The 21921-nt window shown below is 44.7% G+C and overlaps 1 protein-coding gene across 5 annotated transcripts in view; it reads left to right on the top strand.

Moving 5' to 3' along the window:
* The first annotated feature begins 5042 nt into the window (after nucleotides 1-5042).
* Nucleotides 5043-21921, top strand: part of PLEKHM3 (pleckstrin homology domain containing M3) — an 81084-nt gene continuing 64205 nt past the window's right edge. For 3 of the 5 annotated variants that reach the window (XM_068196155.1, XM_068196152.1, XM_068196156.1), the window contains exons 1-3: nucleotides 5043-5298; nucleotides 15401-15627; nucleotides 18005-18861. In XM_068196155.1, coding sequence (XP_068052256.1) covers nucleotides 18207-18861 — 655 coding nt within the window. In that variant the 5' untranslated portion in view covers nucleotides 5043-5298; nucleotides 15401-15627; nucleotides 18005-18206. Of the gene's footprint in view, nucleotides 5299-15379; nucleotides 15628-17515; nucleotides 17533-18004; nucleotides 18862-21921 lie in introns of those variants that run through there. The other 2 variants (XM_068196153.1, XM_068196154.1) reach the window with 2 other exon arrangements.

Raw genomic sequence — 21921 nt, 5'->3', positions numbered from 1 at the left:
TTCTCCAAAGCACCCAAGGAGGAGACTTGAAAACACAAGGTAACGTCATGAAACATTATTGACTGACTCTTTTGCCATCTCCTCGTTGTTCTTCACTAGGGATCTGTCACTGTAACAGTGCAGTTGACAGCACATTACCAACCAGAATTTAGGGTCTTTGGAAGCTGAAATGCAATCACACTTGATCTGGCCTAGCTTAAATTTATTAGCTAAGATAATTTTCCATAATCAGAACAAATTTTAATTTACATTACATCCATTTTATCATTCAGAATTCTTGACATGTGGACCTCCAATCCTAGTGAGCACCACCTCTAATCTGTTTAGTTATATTTCAACTAATCCTTCTTCTTCAGAAGATCAGCTGTCACTGTAATGCTCGGTGAGGTTACTTTAAGTGTCAGGGCCACAGCAAATGGACAATCATACTGCTCCAGTGCCTGAGGCAAAGGAAGCTTGCTTGCAGGGCAGAGCTTTGCAAGCCGGGTTTGGCGTTCGTGCGGGGGCAGCTCTGCCCGGGAGAGGGCAGCGGTGCCTGGCCACGTGCTCTGGCAGAGGAGCCATGGTGGGCAAAATGTAATAAATCGGATAGGAAGGTCCCTATAGACAGGTGGATGTTAGATATGACACAATCACTCAAATGCAAGTCACAGTATTTCAGTGGCTATAGATCCTGTTAAGGAAGCCAGACAAAGGGGGCTCTTGCAAAGGGCTGAAGATGGGAAGGCATTACAATGGCATTGACTTCATAGATACCTATGCATAAGTACTACAGTTTTGATTTGCAGCTCAGTCTGATTTGTGGAATACAAGATATTTCAGCCCTCTTCAGGGTATACTCAGATACAGGGTGCCTAAGCTTTTCTCCTTGGTATCTTGTGACACAGTTGTCTAACACTTAATTGCTTGAGCTTTACTCTTACAGGATGCAGTAAGTACTTGAAGCTGTTACTCTCTTACAGGTGACATTGTAGAGACTCCTCTGCCCAAGGCAAACTTATGTTCCTTTATCACCTAAAAGTTTTACCTGCATGGACACCAGTAGATCCTTTTTATTTACTTGGATTCCCTGTTAATTCTATCAGCCTTTTCCCCTTCTTTTTATTTGTGCCCTAGCTTTAAAAGTAAAGTGATAAAGGCTGAGACTATTATAACACACACTATTGAGGCTGACCACATTCTTGGATGTACTTTGAACATGAGTACCATGATGGTTAGATGGAGTAAAGAGGATTTTAGGTCTCAGGATAGTATTTGTATAGCAGTTGTAGCTATGGGAAAATTATACCTGTGGGCCACGTTTATGGTCTTGAGAGCTCTGGTCCTTATACCAGAAAGAAAAAGAGCCCTGAGGCTGCTCTAACTTCCATGGAACTGCAGCTGCACCTGAAAGGCTAAAACATCGGCCAGAGTCCACTGCTCTGCTACTTGCTAATTAAATTAGCATTAAGATGAGGAGTCACTGTAGAGAGGTACAGAGGCAGACACTGAAAGTCTGGCTGTAACTTCATAGGAGAAAATAAAAGCAACTTGCTAGCAGCAGCAATTACAAGCGGTCAGTTTTTGTAGACTTGCTTTTAAGGCAGAGTCAGTAGATTATGTTTGTGAAAGCTTTGGCATCTCAGACTTCTTCTAGATGGGATCTGGGTCAGGGCTCTCTATCCAAACCTTTCCAGGGGGATTGGGGTGGAAATTATTGCTGTAAAACATCTCTTCACTCATCTCACTCCATCTTCAATATTTCCTTCCCAGAGCATTTGTATACAAGCAAGGAGCTCACATAGGCTGTATCCACAGTGAATGCAAGAAGTGTCTTGTGAGACATCCCTGAATTGGCTGAAGGCTCCCCAGGGTTGAGCTGCTATGCAGAGGAACTGGCCCAGGCTCTGGGTGCAGGATGGCTGCTCACAGGACCCCATGGTAGGTGAGTGAAATGTTGCACAGCACTGAGGTGTCAGTGTTCCTCCCAGTCCCAAAGCTGGCAGGATTGGTGCTGGATAGGGGAATCTCTGCCCTGAGCTGCCTCCCATGGTACAGATATTCCTCTCTTCTGCTGTGTTAGAGACCTCACAGGGCAAGTGAGCAATGTCCTGACACCAGAATAAGGTCAGTGCCTATGACAGGGAAGCTGGAGAAACCATGGACTGCCCCAAAACAGGCCACAAAGGACCACGACACTGGGTGGGGCCAGGACAAGGAGAGAGATAGTCTTGGAGCAAAGGTAAGCAGGGAGAGTTCATAGGCAGGTAGAGCAGAGCAGAAGACATGTCAGGAAACAAGAGTACTGAACATTCAGCTGCATCCCTTAAGGCTGCCTATACCTCCATAAGATGGGGAGGCTAAACACAGTGCAGGGATACAGAAGCCACTCGTGGTCAGGACAGGAGTTCATGAAAACTTCATTTCTCAGTCCCTATCAGTGTAGAGTTTAAGTGTTCTTAAATGTACCCATGCAGCAGCTTTCCCCTTTCTTGACAGGGAAATGGAGATACGGAGACTAAAGCAGCTTGTTTAACTCACACAGGAAGCCCATGGCATACCAGAAGAGTAATGGAAGAAAGTCACCACCCTAATTTGGCATTCCTGCCTGTAAACCTTTCTAAATGGGGCTGCATGGACAGGGAAAAATGTCACACAGTTGCTACTGTCCCCCCTGTTCTAGTGGACCCTTGATCTACCAGGCTGCTGAGTGAATGAGTGCCTCTCTGTGCCACTCCTGTTATCCAGGAGGATGGCCTGCAGGAATGAAAAGGAGGTGCAGGAAGCACCAGTTGAGGGCATTAGAGGGACAGGTTTTTGCTAAACTGGCAGAACAAGACCTATTTAGTAGAGAAAGAAGAGCTCTAAAGATACAAAGACAAAGCAGGAAAGTTGCATTGAACTAAACCAGGATGCCACTTGCAGAGATTAATAGCTGCTTCCTGTTCCATATAATATGTCTTCTCCCTGCAAACATAGACAAAAGATTTTCTGGAAATGTATCATTTACTCCTCCTTACTCCAGTCTAGTTTCCCCTGGGTTTCAAGACAAGGGTGCAATTGAATAAATTGCTCAAATTACATTAAATAAAATCAAACACAGTTCAAGGCACAATCCAAAACTGCACAGCCATTGAAGGCCTATTCATTGTTTTAGTAGGATTCAGATCAGATCCCAGTTAGATAGTTTATTTAAAGTGTAACAGGATAACAGCAGTAGAGTGAAGTAGAACAACCTGGAGGAATCCACTTACATTTATTGTCTATTAGCTTCAAGTGATCACAGAATTAATAATAATAATAATAAAAATAGATAAATAGAGGGGGGGGTGGTAAGAGAATATCTCTGTACCAAACTATAGGTGTTAATGAGTGAGTCTAAATAGAACTGAGTTGATGATATCTGATGTAGTCATTCCCTGCTCACTGCAGGATCTAGACCTGGAGAAGAATAAGTTGGACAAAGACTTACAGACAAGATGGTGGCTCTTACACCAAAGCTTTGCTTCCAAGATCTTATTGCTGATTTTCTATCTCTTTTGTACCTGATGCCTCACCTTCAGCTGTCCTAGTGTGGCTGAAGTTCCAAGAAATAGATTCACGAGTCTCTAATTGCCCATCCTATCTCTGTCACTGGGATATACGATACTGTGTGCTCTCCTCCTTTCTGAAGGACCATCTCATTTCGGCCTGCCATGCACAAGCTGCTCATTGAGTTTTCCATCATGTGGAGTCTCAAGACAAATGACAAATTTCATGACAAATTTCTGCCTTGACCATCCCTCCTTTACATGCTGCAATTCCTTGTTTTGTGGTATCCATATCTTCTAAACCATAAACCAACTTTTTTTTCACCTTTCTGTTAATTTCCCCTTGCTTTGGATATCAATGAGATTTCAATTCTTCCTTCTGAGTCACTGCTTTGTTTTTGTTCAAATATTGTCTTCATTTGCAACAAAGCTGGCAGTGTTATCTGCTAGTGGCAAAGAAGGAGGACTTTTAAAGACACTTATAAAGCAAAACCCATGCCAGAGACCAGGCCCTGTGCTACTAGTAATCATTACTTTATGCATGTTTAATAATTATTCTTTTAAGAAGAAAAAAAATATAAACAGAAACTGATTAACATGAAGAAGGAAATGCTGAAAACAGGATGGATTTTCTGTATCGGGAGTATGATCCTGAAGTGCAATTCAAAAGGGTGAAGGAATACCAGTGATCTTGATATGATGCAATAAGACCCTGGAGAAAGAACTGTATTGACTTCCTAGTTCTGCCACGGCAAGAATGACCTCAGGTATTTAATTTCACTGAGGCTTAGCTCTCTGTATGTAAAGGGTGATTATTTTTTCTTTGACTTGCAAGATTGTTCTGAGATGTTTTTATCCAATAGAGATTGTGTTCAGAGGAGCACCTCAGAGAAGTTTCTTTTGTTAGAAGAGATGCAGTTACTGGTGAAATGTTGAAAAGGCAAAAATAATGAAAATTTCAAAAATTCCAAGCCCTGAGGGAACAAGGGTAAACTCCTTTGTGGAGGCTGTTTCTTCAAACCAGTCAGGTGGTTTAAGTGAGGAGTCTGTCTCTACATATCTTTCTTCCTCTGTGATAAACCTTTAGCACCAGGATATTTGCCTAAGTGGAGAGGACTGGGTGGGTGCCTGTACAGAGAATTTTGTTATTCCATACCTCAGCTGAATGAAATAATTTATCATAACAAAAGAGGCTCAGCAGTGAGGTTCCCAAGACTGCTGTCCTGCACATGTACAGGCACAAAGGCACTCCTTTGTCTCTGCAATCCATGGTCTGGTTGTACAGTACAACTATCTACTTGAAGGTGAGATAGAGTAGCACAGTATCCATAGCTTGGCTTCAGTAAAAGACCTTCCCAACTGCTGGGGAAATAATTTCCTTTTATTATTCTTGAGATTCTGCATTGGCTAAAAATGAGTCTAAAAGTTCTGAACCTTGTATCCACACCACCTTGGAACAGGCTGTATTGTTTAATACTCATATCTGTGTGTACCATTACAGTTCTCCCTTTCAGAGCTGTCTTTTGCAGACACCTCCTGAGACCTCTTGGCCCCATTTCACTGTTTTAGTGACCAGCATCCATCTGACCCTGCAATATTGCCAATTGCCTCAAAAACTGGCTGGTCCCTTACAGCTGGTGGTTGAAGATGGGAGCAGTTTAGGAGCCCTCAGAAGAATTTTAACTACATGGTCCTGAAAGTGGCTCTGAAGAATGTCGGGATAGAGGTTCATGCTTGCTTTTGCCTCAGTCCATCTCTTCATCGCCAGAGAACTGCTCACAGCCAGAAGGTAGGAGACATTGGCCCATGCTAAATCCCAGCCTGCCTTCTCCAGCAGTGTGGGAAGGGGAGGCTGCTCCAGTCGTGCCTTCCCAGCAGCATCTCCCAGTTACAGCTGCTGGATAATGGACAGCAGCCCCAGGTTTTGCTGCGAGAACTTAATCTGAACTGTCGTCCCTCATTACTGCCACTGAGTGCCGTCGTGTCCAGCCATGAAGGGTCACAAGATGACATGAGAGAGGTCGGGCAGGGGGTGTACAAAAGGGTCTGGCAAGCATCGGGAAATACGGAAAGGCTAAAAAGAGAACAGCTACCCAAACGACGCTCCAAGCAGCTCGGTGGGGATGGGGCTGAATGCGGCTGGGTTCACACTAAGTTTTCCCGAAGGTCACTCTGCAATATGGTAACTCCCAGCCCGGCTGTCAGTGCCCATAAAGGCAGCTCTCCTCACAGTGCGGGGGTGGGGAAGGGAAGGAGGTTTGTTTAGAAGCATTAGTGCACCCCTCCCCCGGCCCCATTAGTGGCCCTTATTAAACCAACACAGACAAAGAGCAAAGATGCCCTCGTTAATGGAGAGTCTTCGATAATTACTCTGCTCTGCCGCTTCTTTTGGGGCCTGAATAGCCTTTGAATAATGTTTCTCTTGCTGTGGTTGCAGACAATACCCTCGCAGACTGCTTTAAGCGGTGCCAATCCCATTAGCAGAAGAATAGCAGAGCTTTCTGGTTGTGTGGGTGTGTGTGCTCACGGGAGGACAGCGGGCTCGCAGTGGGAACAGACTACGCTGCCCACTGCTTCGCTCTTCTCTCCTGCCCTCCAGGGCCCAAGGAAGCAAAGCAGGGTGGAGTGCTGGGCGAAAACTCCATCTCAGAAACTATCTCCCTATTTAAGCAGCCCCCGTGGCAGGGGGCTTGTGAGAGCCGTGCTGCTACTCACTGCAGGAGCGCAGAGACGGGCATGGCTGCTCACCAGGAGGGAAGGGAAGGGCTGGGAGGCAGAAACCCCGCAGGACTGGGGTGCCTCCAGCCTTTCTTCATGGTCGCCAGGCACAGCTCTCCTCGCGCCCGCACAAAATTCCTACGGGGACGGAGACCCAAGAGCTCCCAAAGTCAGAATCGGGCAGAACTGCTGCTTTACTATACAGAGGAGATGAGACACATCCTTCTGCATGCAGTTGATTAGAGAGCATGAAAATGGCTATGCCACCCAATTTTGGGAGGGTTAATTTTGTGCTGCACAGCCCAAGCAGGAAGCTAATTAGTGTGTTCAATGGGTAGCCATCAGCCAAACTTGGAAGAGTTAGGATAATTCTACCTGAGCCTTTCTCTTTGATCTCCCGTTCTGCATGATAAGTGAAAATAGTGTATAGCCGAGCTGGCTGTGGTGTTTAATTTAATCATCTGATGATATTTATTTTCACAAACATGAACTCAAGCAACAATTATCAGAAAGGCTTCATCTTGTGCTGAACGCTCCAGTTAATGGCTTTTCTGTGAGGAAATAGCTTCTATGTAGGGAGTCAGTAATTAAAACGTGTGAAAAAAGGCCACTTTTTCAGAGGCAGTGGAAGACTGGTGGGTCTAATGCTCAGCTGGTATGAGCTGTCAAGTCGGTCAATGGCCACAATAAATGGGCAATGCTCCTTCCACATTACGCCAGCAAAGGATGTGCCCAGAGGGTTGTTGAGAGTTTCCCAATTTCAGAAGGAGGTTTGGATCCTTGTCAACAGGAGCCAAACTTAGGAATACATGGTGCAATGATCTGGTCTTTGAAAGATGATTCTGGAATACTCATGGAAGATGTTCAGATTGAAGGAGCACTTGGTCCTGCAAGCTGTCCCACAAGGAAAGCAGCAAAGTTGTTTCCAGTATTGCTAAAGAGAGACATTTTTCCCTCTTTCAACATAGTGTTGAAACTAAGGGAAAAAAATGACATTTGACACATTCCAAATAGCAGGAAGATGAGTTCCTTTATGTCTTTGTCATAAGGAAAAATAATGTACAATGTACAGGTAACCACCGTGCGGCTCCATGCACAGTTCAGTGTTGGGCCATGTGCTGATGATTGGTGAGTTATGAGGACAAAGCTGGAAGTCAAGCTGTGTGGAAGGTTCTGATAGCCACTGCTATGTCTTTAACCAGTATATCTTACTGGAAACAGCTTGTGATTTCATGTTGGGGGACAATGATATGCTTAAAAATGAAAATTGCAAAATCTGAGGCTTGCATTCTACAATATATATAGTAATAACAAAAAAATTTCAAAGGTTCCTATTTCTTCAGAACTGAGAGTGGTTTTCTGCAGCTTTGAAAGATAGTGTTGATATTTGGTGGGTTTTTTTTCCTCTCTCCACTGGCACACAGACTGCAGGAAGAAAAATCTCGGCTAGAGGAATCAGAAGCAAGGAAGAGATAGATTTTTTTTTTTTTACAGCGCACACTGCCTGCTTTTCTCCCCTGACAGCTGTCCCCCCCAGGTAATGGACCAGCATGCCCTGTGCATTATTTGATTGGATCTGAAAGGAAACTTTTAGTTTGTAACTGGAAAAGAGGCAAAATTCTGAAACATTGTCATACGCAGGAGTTCTAGAGGGTCTCTTTCCTTCTGAAGAGCCCAAGAGAAAAATGTTTAAGTACCATTTGACAAAAAGCTGTATGGTGATAAATAACATGGCAGGTAATGATACTGCCTTGTCCTTTGTGGGATCTAGGTGGATACAGCTGAATTGGAATAAAAAAGATCAATCCTTGACTGTTACCCAGTGAAGAAGCCATTCATCTTTGGGAGCAGGATTTGGAATGTACGGTGGTCTAGTAATATGTTATTTTTGGACGCCAAGATTACTTAATTTTCAGCCAGATTAACTGGTATTTTTTTGTGCCAAAGGCTGTAATTTATCCTTGCTGTCACTGAAGTGAGATAACCCATTCAAATACTACTTTGTTAATTGTGCCAGTTGCATTTTGTAGTATACACTAATGGTTGATGTGTGAGGAGATGAAAAACTACTGGTGGAAGCTGACCTAACACCTGCCTTTTGCTGTGGATTGTGAATCCGCTTTATGGATTCAATTCAGCACCACATCTTGTGGCTCCGCTTCAGCACCAAGCCTGTCTGTGCTGCTCAGCACAGCACCACCGACTCCCCTGTGGCACAGCCAGTGAGGCACCACCGCGCCCATGAGCTTAGACCCGTGCACGGTGCTGGTGAGAAGCGGCCTGCATACACGGGATGTCAAAATTCAGGTGCATGCCTAATCCAGACGTGCCTATTTCTTGCCGTGAGGTTATTTTTACAAGACCAGTATTGCCGGGTGGGTTGCCACGCTACCTGAAACAAGCCATTTGTAATTGTCATGTCTTTGTTTTCCTTGGGTAACAGGTTCTGCTAGAGACCCTTTTGCTGCCCGGTGGCAATATGGATTCATGCACCACGCTGCTCCCTGCAGCCTTGGCGCCTAGGTAAGCGAGCTCGCACTTGGGACTGTTAAATTCCGGTTAGAATTTTGCGTTTCCCATCTCTTCTGAAGCCAAGTGCCAGCTCCCTGAGAATCCCGGCTGCTTTAAACTTGGAAAAGTGCAACTTTACTTTTTGTATAAACTTGGCGTTTATACAGGAAAATCTGTGGTTTTTCTAGTACTGTATTTTAAGGGAAGTGAGACTGGCGGGTGGCCGGGACGGGCGGCGGCCGCCGATCCGCGCTCCGAGGGCTGGCGCAAGGCCGGCGCTCCGCGGGCGCGGCGCTCCGCGGGCGCGGCGCTGGCGGCGGCAGGAACCTTGGTGCGGCGGAGCCGTTTCCCGCGGCGGCCGGGACGGCTTTGCGGCAGGACGCGGCGGCAGGAGGGGCCGCTGGGCGCCGGGCAGGGCCAGCGCGGGCCCCTCCCGGAGCGCGGGCCCCTCCCGGAGCGCGGGCACGGCGCGGCCCGGGCGCAGGTAAATAAATCCTCCTTCGGTCCTCGGGCGGGGCGGGGCCGGAGGGGGCTGCGAGGCTCCCCGGCCCCTCTGGGGCGGGCGGCCGGGCCGGGCTTCCCGCAGCCTTCGCCGCGCTGCCTGCCCGCCCGAGCGTACGGGGCTGTGTGCGAGGGCCCGGGCGCGGCCGCGTTTGCATTTATAGCACAAACACGCCTGTAGTCATGTGCTCGTCTGGAAGGACGTGTTCCCTTCTGCATAAAAAGGCCCCGTGCTTTCGTTTTCCCCACCCGGCTGACGGTCTCATCAGGAATTTGGGTGCTCCTCGAGTCAGACTCCAGTATGTGTAGGCACAGGGTGCTGACATCCCTCTCTATTTTAATAGCCCAGAGTGTGACATAATGCCGTGCTCTTCTTACCTTGCTGTAAAATTGCTTCTTTTAAGGAGCAGGCAGCCAGACACAGCCAGTGGAGTTATACCTTCTGGAATCAAATAGGCCCGACAGGAGAGTCTGTGTTATCTGGGAATGCATGTGTGCTAGCTGGAGTATCAGCAGAAGTGCTGGGGTCACTGCCAGGGTGAGGTGAGGTAAGGGAACAGCCTCGGGTGTACGTTTGTGTAGGGCATCGTGACTTGCTCCTGATCTGTTCTGCAAATACGCACAAATGACCCTCATCCTGCAAAGCTTTACTGACAAATCTACCCTACTAACTGACTACAAAAAGTCGCAGGAAGAGTAAGAAAGCATCTGAATCTTGGTCCAATGCCCATACACTTTAAGCAGCAGTAATTTTCATCTTGCCACTTTTATGTCTTATTTATTCAAAATTAATGAATTTTGGGAGTTAAATCAGAAATCTGACATGAAACAGATTACTGTACAGTGTAGTGAAAGTTTTTATCAATCTGTTGTGGCTAGATACATTGTTCCTGCAGGACCTGATCAGACTGAAGCAGGTTATTGTTGGCATTTCAATATCATCAGATGCATTGAGGTTTCTACAGGGCTTCTGCTAAAATTTTCTGTGATGAAGATGTAGTTCAGTTTGGGAAAGAGCAAGCACTTATGCTGGGTAGTCACACAACTCTGTAGTGGTGCTGCTGGTTACAACCATCCCACAGGGTTGGCTGTTGTGGCAGGGCTGCCAGGACCTGAGCATTTGGGTTGCTGTGGTAGGTTGCCGAACTTCAGCATTATTTGGATCACTGCTTCTTCTCCTTCTCCTGCCAATATATGCGACAAAGCACTGTGGTCCTGGCTGTTTGAAAAACAAGAGACTAGCTTAGTTTGAGGTCTGAAAAGAGGCTGTGATTAAGCACTGTATTCCCCTCAATGTCAGCATGCAACTGCTAACAGTTGCAGGAAATCCGGGTCTCAGTGCAGAATGGCTTGTACTGTCCCAGCTGATTCTTTGGGTACTACAGTTGGAGAGAGGAGTTAGCTCCATCTGCAGATCAGGGCTACTCAGAAAGCTGTACAGTACAGACTTGGATGTTAAGTGTGTTTTCTTACAATTGTGCCAGGATCTCAGGGAAGAAATGGTCTTCTGTGTCCTTGTGGGTGATGATGTGTTTCTTATCTTCTTTTGGGCCTCTGGGGCAATGCAAGCTGTTATTCCCAGCTATATTTTTTACTTCTGTTCACAACTCAACAAGGGCAAATTGAAAATGTCTTAATTTCTGAACTTAAAAAAAAAAAAGAAAAAAAAGTCAAGCATTTAAGGACTGTCTTTCCTCTTCAGTCTAGTCCTAGAAAATGTGGAGTGAGTAGATAGCTACAAAATTTCAGTTTGCATTAAGTAGAAATGTTTGGGTTTTTTTAATAGAGAAGTTTTATTTCACCTGACATATACAAAGTTGCTCCACATCCTAGCAGGAGCCAAGCTGCTCCGTAGAGGCAGATACAATTAGAAGTATTAGACTGAGTCATGTTTGTTGTTTCCTGCTTGTCTAGTTCAATCACGTTTCCTCTTGTACTGGAGGAGCATCTGTCACCCCTCTTGGGTACCCTGTTCGCTGACAATTTCTGTGCTCTGTGCTGAATTCAGGAGGTGACAGGCTGTTTGGTGGTGGCTGTGTCCCTTCTTGTAGACAAGGACAGCATGTAAAATCCAAGTTACACCACTTTAGACAAAACTGGAATATAAGCACGGAAATCATTCACTCCCTTGAGTAATTATTTGAGGCTACAGGTGTGTTTAGGACCACATAGCCAAGTCTAGGGCCAAATCACTGCAGTGCTGTGTTCTTTTGGTCCTTATGGATTTTGGGGGGTCAGGCAGCCACCAAGCAGCATGCAGAGGAGGTGGTCTGGGTTTCAGTCTGATGTGACTTAAGAAAGTGCCCTCATGCTGATGGGTTTGGCTGTGTGTTGCCTCCAGCTGCTCCCCTGTGGTCAGTCTGCTTGGCTTTTTGTTCCCTTCCTTGTTAAAGGCCTTTATCCTTCATGTCAGTCCAGCTGCTGAAATTTTAAATGGTTATTCATCCCCAGGAAGTGACACAGCCCTTCATTACTTGGTGGTGCTCCCCAGCCAGGAGGGATGTGTGTCAGGTGGCTGCAAGGCAACCGAGTGAGTGAGTGATAAAGATCTTGGGAGAGCTGTCCAGCAGTCAGTTTCTGGAAATCTTTTTGGTGCTCTGTCTTCCTCCACTCCTGGGTGCTCCTCAGCCTGTGGCCCCACTTTGTTCTAGTGCAGGCTGTTGTGCTCTTTGCAGCTTAGTATTTCTTGTGTTTTAATCAGTGTTTCCAAATGACAGTTTAAATTAAAGCTAATGTATACTGTAAGCACTGTTTATTGTGCATTGCTCTGTGCTCATCACTGGGTGAGCTGTTCTGGAGCTGTGATGTGTTAGTTCTCCATGCGGGGAGGATGCCTGGGGAGCTTCCTTGTTAAAGGCACTGGGTGAGGTCAGCAGCTGGGGAAAATCTGTGCTTCACAGAGCCAGACTCATGTGTCCTTGCTAAGGATCCGTTTCCCTTCACGGAACGTGGCATTCTTCTTCCTACCTGATTTCACTTCTTTCTTCAGTTCATCTTTTTTGCAGTTGGTTTGTTTGTTTGCTTGTGTTTGTGTGATTGTTTTTTTGTTTGTTTTGTTTTTTGTTTTGTTTTGTTTCCTGTAGAAGAGATCACCGCTGTCTTTTAGCTTGACTGTAATTAGGCCCCAAGTTAATTGCAGCTGTTCCTGCTGTTTGCCTCTCCCTGGGTCTAGCAGACAGGATGTGGGAGCTCTTCTTCATTGATAAATGTTGGCAGTTAGTTTCATCCTTAGCGATAATGAGACTGGCACACAGGTGGGTTTGCAACTTGGAAATGGTTATGTTTGCATTCAGCTACCCTCTGTTGACCCTATAGCCAAGCATTCCTGACCAGGGAGTCTCTTTCTCCAGTTTTTGTGAGTTTTTCCTGAGTATTGCCAGTAGCTTTGTGCAGGAATATCAGTCAAAAGATATTTTTGTGAGACATTTTTAAGTTGGGATAGTCGGAAAAATTTAAGCAATGCATTTCTCAGTTTGTCTGTCAGGAAAAGAGGCCTTTGGAGAGGGGCTTTAAAAATGTGATATAAAGACAATTGCCCAGGTGACGTTGAACCAACCATTTCCTGTCATATGGCAACCTTTTGAAATTGTGGTTCCCTGTATATGAAAAGTTTCTTGTAGTTTTCTCTTTGTGAAGCACTGTAAATTTCCTCCAGCCATTAAAATGGTGAATCTAACAAGCTTGTGTGCTCTGTCTCACTTGATGTACACGGCAGTAGGCCTTCTGGGGTTTTGGAATCACTTGGGAAAAGGCTTGCCTTGTGCCACAGGAACAAAATACAGCCAGGATCCAAGAGAATGTGATAGTTTGCACAGGGACAGTGTCCCAGCTGATGCTCGCTCTCTACAGTTGTCCCTTGTGAAATTCCTCCTTATCAGCTGCCTCTACAAGATGGGTGTGATGGATAAGCAGGAGTGCAGCCTTCAGTTGCTGCTCAGAGAGCTGGCCACTGCATTGCCTGGGGTTCATAACCACTTGGAGTGGAAGTGTCTTGAACCAGGACTCTTGCAGGACTCTTCAGCTCCTTGTGCAAGCACTTTGTGCCAGTGATATGCGGAACTGCATAGGCAATGGTAAAAGCTGTGTGTGTGACAGCCATCTGTGCATCCTTGTTCTCTCTTCTGTCCACTTGGCTGTGCCCACCTGACAAATGCAGCTCAACTTTTTAACTATTAGGTAGCACCTAAGTCATCAGCTTCATAGCTTTTTTCAGGGATTCTGCACAGAAGAGCCTGGTTTTCGAGGACTATCATTGACCTATGTGTGTCCTGTTTAGATTCAAGGCAATACTTGTCTGATGTGAGCTGCAGAGCAGGTCAGAAATTCTTGGAGCAGCAAAACCTGTCGGTTGTGATTGTTTGAAGTACCACTGGAAGACATCCAGGTCACAGTCTGAGGTTGCTCAGACTGATAGGCAGAAAAGCTCAGTAGGTACTTAGCTGTGCCAGCCCCAGTGGATTGCATTCAGAGAGACAGTGCATCAGCCTCTTCTTCAGATTTGTTCAGACCAGGTTTGTCTGAAAACATGTAGCCCATGAACTGGACTGTAGTGGTCCAGGCCTACAGCATAGCAGAAATAAAAGTCCCTAGCTGCTTGAATTTGCTCTGCTATCCAATTGTTACCCAACTGAAAGAATCTCTCTCTGTTTTCCTTCTTGGCCTTGGAGTTTCAGCCCACAGTTGTAATGCAGTGTGAGGTAAGCAGGGCTGGTTCCCACAGAAGGTTCCAGTGTGTTGGGAAGGGGATAGGGCAAACTCCCCAGTGTCTGAGGCACCCCTAGTCTCTTTGCATACAGCTAGCTTGTAAAACTCCTCTTATGCTAAAATTCTCAGAAACCTCAATCTTCACCAGGAATTTGAGCTCAAGAGTCATTAAGAATCAATGAGACTTGAGGGACTTTTAATATTACCTGTCTTTGGCTATCTTTTACTGACTGAGAGCTCCTGTAATTTATGCATTTCCTCATGAACATCATGGATAGTTCATTTCTGATTCTCTCTCCAAATACCAAAGGAAAGGGGAAGTCTCTATTTATCTGTTGTGTTTCACTTGTTCTGTTAAGCATCTTTATTATCTGGAAGAGAGGTGGGAAGTCCTCTGAACACCAAAACCAACAAGACTGCTTGTCAAGTTGTGTGAAGTCTCCTGTTCTTCTTTTCTGCTTTTCCCCTCTGCTTCACAGCATTTTCTGTGCTTTTTAAATTTTGCCATGCAATGCTTGGATATTTTCCATAACCCACAAGGATCCAGAAAATGTATCAGGAAGTGAAATGATCTCTTCCAGTGTTCATTCCTTGGCGTTGGTCATTCATGATTTTTCTCTGCTGTTAGACTGTGCTGTCACCCAAGTTAAACCCATGTGGCTTCTCCAAGGGAGGTAATCATTACTAAACTGAGCTTCAGTGTCCAATGTGCTATGACCAGTAATCATTGCTGCTTACCTCAGCCATGTGTGTAATGAGGCCACTGTAAACTTGTGATAGTAAAGACTATTCATGTTGTAAGTGCACTTTAATTATCTGACTGCTGCATGTTCATGCTGGGCAGGTATACAGAAGACTGTTTTTCAGCTGCTGCAATCCCTGTGTCCAGCAGTTTTTGCTGAGTACAGTGCAGCATGTTCTTCATCCTTTTTTCACTAAGACTAGTTTCCAGGGATGAGGATGAGGACAAATCCAAGCTTATAGTTGTCCATACCTTCATCAATCTATAATAGTTTGGGCTGACGCTTCTTCATTCCTCTCATATTCACTGACTCAGACTGAATGTTTTTGAAAAATGTAAGGTGTTTCAAGAAACAATACATAAAGCGATACATTTTATAGTAACTTAAAAGGAGTTTGACTTACCCTATGGTTTGTCTTTTTTTACCCTTCCCATGAAGGAAGTGATTTTCACTGCTTTCCCTCCTGAAGGAGATTGTGATAAAACTGTTTACTGCCATGTCAGAGTTTGCTTTCATTTGGCACCAAATCCATGCAGACATCTGAATTAAATTTTTGTTGAGTGCCACTGTCAGAAAGTGCCAGTTGCATTTATGGAGGATATGTAATTGCAGGATCCCAGTGCTAGTGGGAATTACTGGCACAACTCTTTTGGTGGTGTAGGGAAGGATGAGCCTGCCACCACTGCTGTCACCTTTCACATCTTTATTGAGCAGGGCACACAGACTAGTTGGGAAGGTATGAATGCTGCAGTTTATGAACTGTGTGATACAGGGGCCTGTCATCTTCTCATGACCATGTGATTCAGCATCCTACTGGCTATGAGGTCAGTTTGTAGTTTGGCATCACCACACTTGGCTGGCTGATAGCTCCAGTCTTACAGGATCCAGAGAAACGTTCAGCCGCTTGAAGCCTCCAGCATTTAAAAATGAGCTTGTTAAATGTAAGTATCAATTTTTATCCCTTGCTTTCCACCTTTCCTAGAGACTTAAAGAACAGACCAACATTGTTTTTGCTGTCACTAAAATGCTGCAGTGGCATGTCACATGTCCTTCTGGAGTGATTGCCGCTCCAGTTGAGTGAGGGAGTGCAAGGCTGCATCCCCTGCCAGTCCTCATGAGGCAGCATTTTGAATGGACCAGGCTGTAGCCTTCACTGCAGGCCTATGGTTATGTTGGTGCTAGTTTTGTTCTAGTGAATGCTTCTTGCAGTTTGCAACTTCAAAATACTGTTCTTGCTGTAAAAATAGCTACAGAAGGATATAGAATAAGTGGACGTTATGTCCATTAGGCTGTTCCTTGAGCTCCCAGGCTCTGTGGTACCAGGGAGCAGAACACTGTTCTGGGGCTGCTGGCAGGACTGAGCTTCAAGAGTATGCTCCATGCTGCATTAAGCTGACAATGCAGATATGCCCAGGATGACTTCATTTCCCATTACTGTCAACTGGCACAATTGCACAGCTTTGCAGAGTCTGCTCCCATACTGTTCTGATTTGAAATAACTCCAGGTCTGTTTTGTTCAGCCCTCTGGTTGTGGTTTTGTCTCTATCTTCAGTGTCTTACTCTGTGTTCACATAATTGAAGCTGATGCTACCCTGGTTCACTATGAGACTAGCAAAGTGAATCCTTGCAAAGAGTTAAGAGGAGAAAGATCTCCGTGTAAGGGCTTGATGTTCCAGAGTTGTGTATGTAATTAGTTTTGTGCTTTTGAAAGTTATTTAGTTGGCGTGTCTTTGTGGACATCATAGTCTGAACTGCAGATCTGCTGGGAGGGAGGGTGAGCTGCTGCTTTTGAGCACAAGTGTGTCATGGCTGGCTACAACTGAAGCAGGGGTGGGGAGAAGCCACTGGGGGATTATGGAGGAGATTGGTTTGTGCTACAGAATTCTGTGCCCCCTTCTTTTGGGGTTGCTAGCCACCTTCCTCTCCTCCTCTGGCTTGCTATAGTAAAGGGTGCCTATTTAAGCAGCTTTCCTAACAGAAGTTAGGCTAAAAGACTGTTACGGATTTTAAAAACCCCACCTTAAACAGAAGTATTATCTGGTTTTGATGCTGTTTAATAGATGTTTTTTTCCTGCTAAGTGTAAATCTTCATAGGTCCTGGTAGCACTTCAGCAGCGTTTACAAGCTAATGAGCTGCTAATTATTGGCCCAGCCCAGCTAATTAGTTTTGTTAAGTGTATTAATCTAGGTAGAGCTCTGAGCTAATGCAGCTTTCTGCTTCTAGGACTTGAGCTGATATGTTCAAAACTCTGACTTTAAGCTGTTCTGCATGTACAGGCTCTGGGTACTGTGATTTGTCTTAGGAGACTTGAGGACTGTTCTCCTGCCAGTACAAATGCCCAGTCTCCTGGTCCCAAGAACTCAGAGACATTTGACAGGTTACCCCAATTTAAATATACCTACTGTGCATTTCCCTTCAGCATGGCAGCACTGTGGATGGAGATTCAAGACTGAGAAGTTAGACAGCAGCAGACTTGGTGTGGCAGGAGCAATGGGACACCCCCTTATTGCACCATAGGGAATAGAAACTCCCTTCCCCCTCACAGGTGTAAGCTCAGGTGGTCAATACAGCTCTCAATAGTTATAGCCTTAAAACTCCTTGCTGGTCTTATGTTTTGCCTAGTTAGTCAATGGTTTGGAAATAAAGATCTGCAGATTTGCGACAGTTCGTGACATGGTATATTTTGTTTTGCTGGTAGGTTGCATTGTCTCTGGAGCTTAGGTTGCTACATGGTTTCACTTGAGTTTACAGCGATATTCTAGAAAGAAACTATGTGCAATGCTCTGCAGTAGCCTCCTAGCATTGATTTATTTGGCAAATGTCACAGTTCTGTTCATGCAGATGGGTAGGCAAGGTAGCCACTGTAAAAGCATGTTGGTCTCCATAAAATTGCAAGTTCAAGTGATCTTGGACAAAAAGGCAAGCTATTTGAGGCTGGTTGGCCTATGTTATGACCCTGTCATTTATCAACTTTTTCTTAGAGCCCTAAGGAAAACTCTGTGAAGCATTCCTTAGGTGGCTGCCTCTCAATGCAGCGTTCTGAAGCTTGGTTAACAAATGGTATCACTTTGGTTTCTCGTCATCTGGTGTCCCATCAAGCTCTCTGCAGCTTTCAGTTCAAAAAGTGATTATACACAGAATTCATACAGAGTGAACAACAGAAACCACCAAGGGTTTCTTCATATACAATAATTTTCGTGCCAATTGAAGGAGAAAGTTAAATGAAGGGGATTATGACTGTGAAAGGAGTGATATGATTAAACATACTTACCTGGGAATAGACTCTTGCTGATGAGATGTTTTGCTTTTCTTTACAGCTACTCTTCATCTCTATGAGCTTGTTTCATACAGGGACCGTAGCCCACTTGGTCAGTGGGTGTTAGATCTTCCCTCTGAAGACAAATTGAGTTGGTTACTTCCTGCCACTATGGGTTGGAGTTGGTTACTGTGTTTGCCCGCCACGTCCAAGTTAATGGTGTGCCAAGGATAGATGTGAAGCCGGTCTTTAGGTCCATATTGATGTGGTATCTTAACGCATCGCAACGCCTTGAGCCCACAGCAGCACAGGATATGGAGGCTCTTGAAGTGGATGACATTAGCCCTGCCTTGGAAGTGACTGAAGACTTTTTCAATAGTTTTGATACTAAGCTTGAAAAGATTGTGCAGCCCTCTGAGGTGTATGGCGTGCAGGAGGTCCCGGAACTGGTTGGGCATGAAGTATTTGATCAGATAACAGAGAGCAGGAACCTGAGGAACGTCGCCTCCTTAGCTAAAAGTAGCCTCATCTGGGATCACTGCAAAAATGGTCTCTTGGAAACCAAAGCTCAGAGAGTGTTCCCTGCCAAAGACCAGCGCATGGTGCAGAGGGGAACAGCTGCTGACAACCTTGCTTGGGCAGGGGAAGGGGAGACCACAGCTTTTAATATCTTCAAGATCTGCCAGCGGCGGAGAGATAGGCCTCGCTCAGTGAATGACATCCTGGTGCAGAATGAGGAAGCCTCCATGTTCAAACCAGGTCACAACAGGTCACGCTCTGATATCAGCCATGTAAACTGGAGAGTGGTCTTCACAGGCACCTCCCTGCAGCAGCCCCCTGCACCTGGTCAGGACAATAACTGTGCTCTGCTCTCCTACCTGGCATTAACCAAGGGAGAAGATATCCAAGGAAACACAGGTTCGTGCTGGTGCTTTGTTCATGTTTATATGAGGAGTTTCCTATCTGATTTTAATATTTGTCTTGAAAGAGGAGCTGAATGTTAAAAAAAAAAAAACACTCAAAATCCAACTGTGAGGTAACTCTTAAGAGAAATCAGTATGCCTCTTTTGTCTTTGATGTGACTCTGTGTGTTTGCCTGCCTAAGGATAATTTTTTAAACTTACCTTGATTTCTGATATTTTTATAGTTTAAATATCTAAGCTTGTTTTACTTTTTGCTTCTGTCTTACTCAGTTTGACTGAGGAAAAATTATTTATTTGTTCTGTATTTCTGATAATTTCCTTGAATGATTTTACCAAACTTAAAAAAGGCTTTGAATGCTGTAGCTATTGGGAGAATGGCAAATCCCAACAAAAGCAGTTTTCATAAAGTGAAAGACCAGCCATTAAAAAGAGAGCGTATAGAGCTTTACTGTAAGGCCCAAGATCTCTGCTCTCTTTCTTTAAATAATGTTGAATTTTCAGTCCATAAGCAAGTAACAGAAACTAAAGCACTCGATTTGTCAATATTAAGGCATTGCTGCCAGCATTGTGTGGGACACAGGAAGTGTTGTTATCAGACTGAGGCAGGCATCTCCAGTTAGCTGCATGAAGCTGTGTTTCAGCAAGTGATACTTCTTCCTTTTCCTTTCCCAAGCACTGCACTGAAGAGGTTCTGCTCAGGACTTTGGAAACACTGACCCAGTGTCTCCATCTCCATGATTTATTTTGTAGATGCCAGAAATGAACCGAGCACTTATGGAGAGGAACAGCAGCTAGTGCCACAAAGATTTTTGTAATCTAGATAAAGGCAGGGCTTAACTAAAAATCAAGGGATTGTGAAAGGGTGCATGTATGCATATGGTGGCTTGACTCCAGTTATGAATAGGTGGCCTGTTTAGGGTTTAAACAAACTTTTTGTGTTGGGTTTTCCAGGTAAGTCATCTATATTGGAACATGGAAAGCAGGTGCCTAAGTGTTTGTGTTTGGGGAGATGTGTGTGTGGTGTAAATATATATAACATGTAAGTATGTATAAGTGTATATATAGGTACAAACTTGTAGGTTATTGTGACATATTTGCTGTAGCCCAAAGAAGGGTGTTCTTGGTTGACAAAGGCAAGTACACCTGCTGTTACTTTTGTCTAGGGAGATATATTGCTTCTTGTAGAGTGGAGTCTCTGTTCTATATCTTTCTGTGGAAAGGATGCAGAACAGAAATGCACTCAGAAGTCTGGAGACAGAGCTCTTTGTTTTTGTCAGCTGTGTTGTGGGCATCTCCTGGGTTTGATGTGTAACAACTTCATATGCCCACAGAAACTTCATTAAAATATAGCCATTGAAGGTCTGTACATGTCCCTGATAGTGTTTTAAGCTTAATCTGTGATTCTGTGATATGAAATTCCCGTGGACCCAATTCTCAAGGTAGTCAGTGCTTGCTGTGTGCCCTCCAAGAGCTTTCTGTATGGAATATTGGAAGGCAGAGGTACCTTCTTTGAGGAGGAGAGCTTCTGTGCTCTGAAAATACACATTTTTAACCTGTTTCCTTTACCTATTCTGTTCAGCAGCTGTGCAGGTTTTACAAGGTAGCTGTGCTATTTCTTCCCTCTGTGTTTACAAGACAGCTTCACAAAGAGTTTGCTGCTACTGTGAGCTAATCTGAAAAGAGACGTGCAAAAGCAAGAAAGTATGTTTTGCAGACACGTATCTGTGGCTACTAATTATTCTCCAGAAAAGATTGAAGAATGTATTTGGAGGATGGATAAAAGGGGTTGTTGAAGGAGTCATAGTGGTTGCATCCTTAGAAGACATGCATTTTCAGGGTTTTAATCCAAATTAAATGAATGCTGTGAAATACTGAGAGGACCTTCAGCAACTCCTGTCAGTCCTCACTGCTGTAAAGGACTTCCCTCTGGAGCCTGCAGAGGTCTCCCAGTCCTCCAAAGATGTCCCCCTTACTGCATACATGAACTCTTCGCTGTTTTTTTTTTCCCTTGCCATCATAGTATACCCATTACTGTGGGCTTCTCTGTTCCTGCTGCTTGCTCTTTTATAGAATCATAGAATCATTTAGGTCAGAAGAAACCTTTAAGATTATCTACTCCTGCTGTTAACCCAGCACTGCCGATTCTACCACTAAATGGTAATACAAATAAAATGGCACTGAATCCTTTCCATGTGCTGAGGAAGAAAAGGACCTGAAAAGAAGCTGTGCTTTTTGGAGTAGTATCTTTGGCCTGCTTGTGAAAGAACTCATGTGCTAGAAATAACTCATGTGCTTTGCCCTGTTTGTGCTATGGGGCACAAGAAGGAAGCAGAGCTAGCAAAGACAGAAGATGTAAGCAAATTCAAGGCAGGCTCTTGTATTTCTGGGCATGTGGCCTGGCAAACAAAGAGAGAATACTGTTTCTGTAATATGCAGTGAAGCTTGGCTTGGATTTTTAAAACACAGTGTTTTATACACAGCACGGCTTGATGGTCATTCAAACACCACCACTCCTGACAGTATGGGTGCTACAGTACTTTTTCCAGGTAGCTGTTTTGTTTGCCTGCTGTGCCTATGAGCTTGGGGAAGTCTAGAGCTGTCACTGTGTTGAGCACCTGCACACTGACAAACTGAAGGATACATATGTGCAGGTGGGAAAACAGGTGGGAAGAAAAGACTGTATTTTTAAGTAGAAAGATAGTGGACATTGTGGATCTGAGGCACAGTTTGTCCCTGATCTAGCAAATCCCACCAAGAAGGTGACTAGTCCAACCCAATTTGAGAGCATTTTAGGTCCCAAAAGTGTTTTGTAAAAATGTTCAGTTTTGTAAAAATCCGAGAGGAAAACTACTGACAAAAACTCTGAACTTACACTGATCACTTACTAAGCATTAAGCATTCGGAGAGGAGTGTCCCCTCAAGATGCAAACTCCTCACAAACCAGGCATCTCTGCTTCTGCTCTTTTCCAAGTTACTTGGAATGACTGTTGTCAGAAATGCTTCAGTGGTGGAAAACGGAGTAAGCTTTCCTGCCATGCCAGCTGAGATGCAAGTA

Source organism: Anomalospiza imberbis, chromosome 7, assembly GCF_031753505.1.
Source record: "Anomalospiza imberbis isolate Cuckoo-Finch-1a 21T00152 chromosome 7, ASM3175350v1, whole genome shotgun sequence".
NCBI lineage: Eukaryota > Metazoa > Chordata > Aves > Passeriformes > Viduidae > Anomalospiza > Anomalospiza imberbis.
Note: the sequence above shows the minus strand (reverse complement) of the source record. Positions and strands in the feature narration are given on the sequence as shown.